At 36.6% G+C, this 1,472-nt stretch overlaps 1 protein-coding gene across 1 annotated transcript in view; it reads left to right on the top strand.

Annotated features, from left to right (window-relative positions):
- Window positions 1-1,086: 1,086 nt before the first annotated feature.
- The window catches only part of LOTGIDRAFT_175012 (hypothetical protein), a gene marked incomplete at both ends in the record, with an annotated part of 1,210 nt that continues 824 nt past the window's right edge, over window positions 1,087-1,472 (top strand). Inside the window, one exon of the mRNA XM_009055112.1 lies at window positions 1,087-1,468. Within this exon, the coding sequence (XP_009053360.1) occupies window positions 1,087-1,468 (382 nt within the window). The remainder of the gene's footprint in view (window positions 1,469-1,472) is intronic.

The raw sequence follows: 1,472 nt of genomic DNA, 5'->3' as shown, positions 1-1,472 counted from the left end.
ATCTTAAAAATGGAATGTGTTCGCATTGGTAAGTATGTAGGTGTAGATTTCACGGAAAAGTCATTTACTACTAATTAGCAAGAGTAGATTACTCTGTCTGACGATTAATTTGCTAGAATACAGCAGATTTGCACGCTGTTAATTCATTGAGTAATTAAAACAATCGCAAGTCGATCTAGTTTTTAGTTCAAAAAGATTATTCTACTCAAATAACAATATTTCGTGAATTGGTTGTTTTATTAAGATATATGTAAAATTATGCAGTAGCTAAGAAATAATTGCACAATTATGTTTTCAACATGGCGATATATATATACGAGGGTAACACTGTAATCTAGTCCCGAAGTTGATACTAGTGTTGTTGTAGGAGACGTTTTAGGGCTGGTAAGTCATGCTGTTGGGCGAGTATTAGTATGTCAATACAGCCAAGGGACGACAAGGCTGTACTGTAAGGTGCTCTGACAATTAAGTGAAATTTCACAAAATCTATAACTTTGAAATATACAAAAATGTGGAAGTAATATCTGATGACATGGTGCAACCTCTGGATGAATTATTTTGGGACTTTTTGGACTTTTTTCATAATATTGGATAAATAAATTCTGTATATCAAAAGTAAGCTTTGATAAGGTGCAATGAGGTGTGAAGGAATACCGGATGGCCCATGTCCGTTCAAGCGGAAAGGGGTTGATGTCGTTATGTCGCAAGGTGACGTGATGTTATGCTCAAGTTGTAATGAGGTCAGGTTTGGAGTGAAGTAAACTAACAATAGAAGGATACCAGTAGATGTGAATACCATTACTAATGAGACAGATTCTAGTAGTAATCAACATAATACTGACAGCTTGATCACCGAAAATCAAGTTTTAATCACTGATATGGTCATTGGCTATATATCTTTTTCTATGCAGAACAGTACTCATGACAACATAAAAAACATAGTTCTTGGTCATTTCACACTCGAACAAATAGTCAAAAGTAAAAACTTATTATGGTCTAAATGTGACCAACATGTGATAGGAGAAAAAGCTCGACGGAAAGATTCGGTTGTGCGTCCCTAAAAAAGGGGCACATTTGTTGGATATAATGGGTGCCATGGAGAAATTAGACAGGAATGAGAAGATGCCAAAAGTGACTATAGACGCCGTGGATCTTGGCAATATTCCCCGTTCTTACCCAGAAGATTTGAACAATGTCTCTATTGCTGAAAGATTGATTCGCATGAAAGCCAAGATGTCCAGTTTCCAGGATATTCTGGATCATACCATTTGTGAAAATCTCACAATAAAAGAACAATTAGACAAGAAATTATATTCACAGAGTGTCATAGAACCCAGGAAAACAAATGCAGTGCCCCCCAAAAGTGTCAAATCAGCCGCATCTGAGACAAGGATGGGATATTCGGAAAGCACAAAAAGAAACCACCCGAAAGTTTCACATCTACGTGAGAAGTCAGCTGATCGATTAAGTGG

The sequence above is a fragment of the Lottia gigantea genome, assembly GCF_000327385.1.
Source record: "Lottia gigantea unplaced genomic scaffold LOTGIsca_232, whole genome shotgun sequence".
Lineage (NCBI taxonomy): Eukaryota > Metazoa > Mollusca > Gastropoda > Lottiidae > Lottia > Lottia gigantea.
Note: the sequence above shows the minus strand (reverse complement) of the source record. Positions and strands in the feature narration are given on the sequence as shown.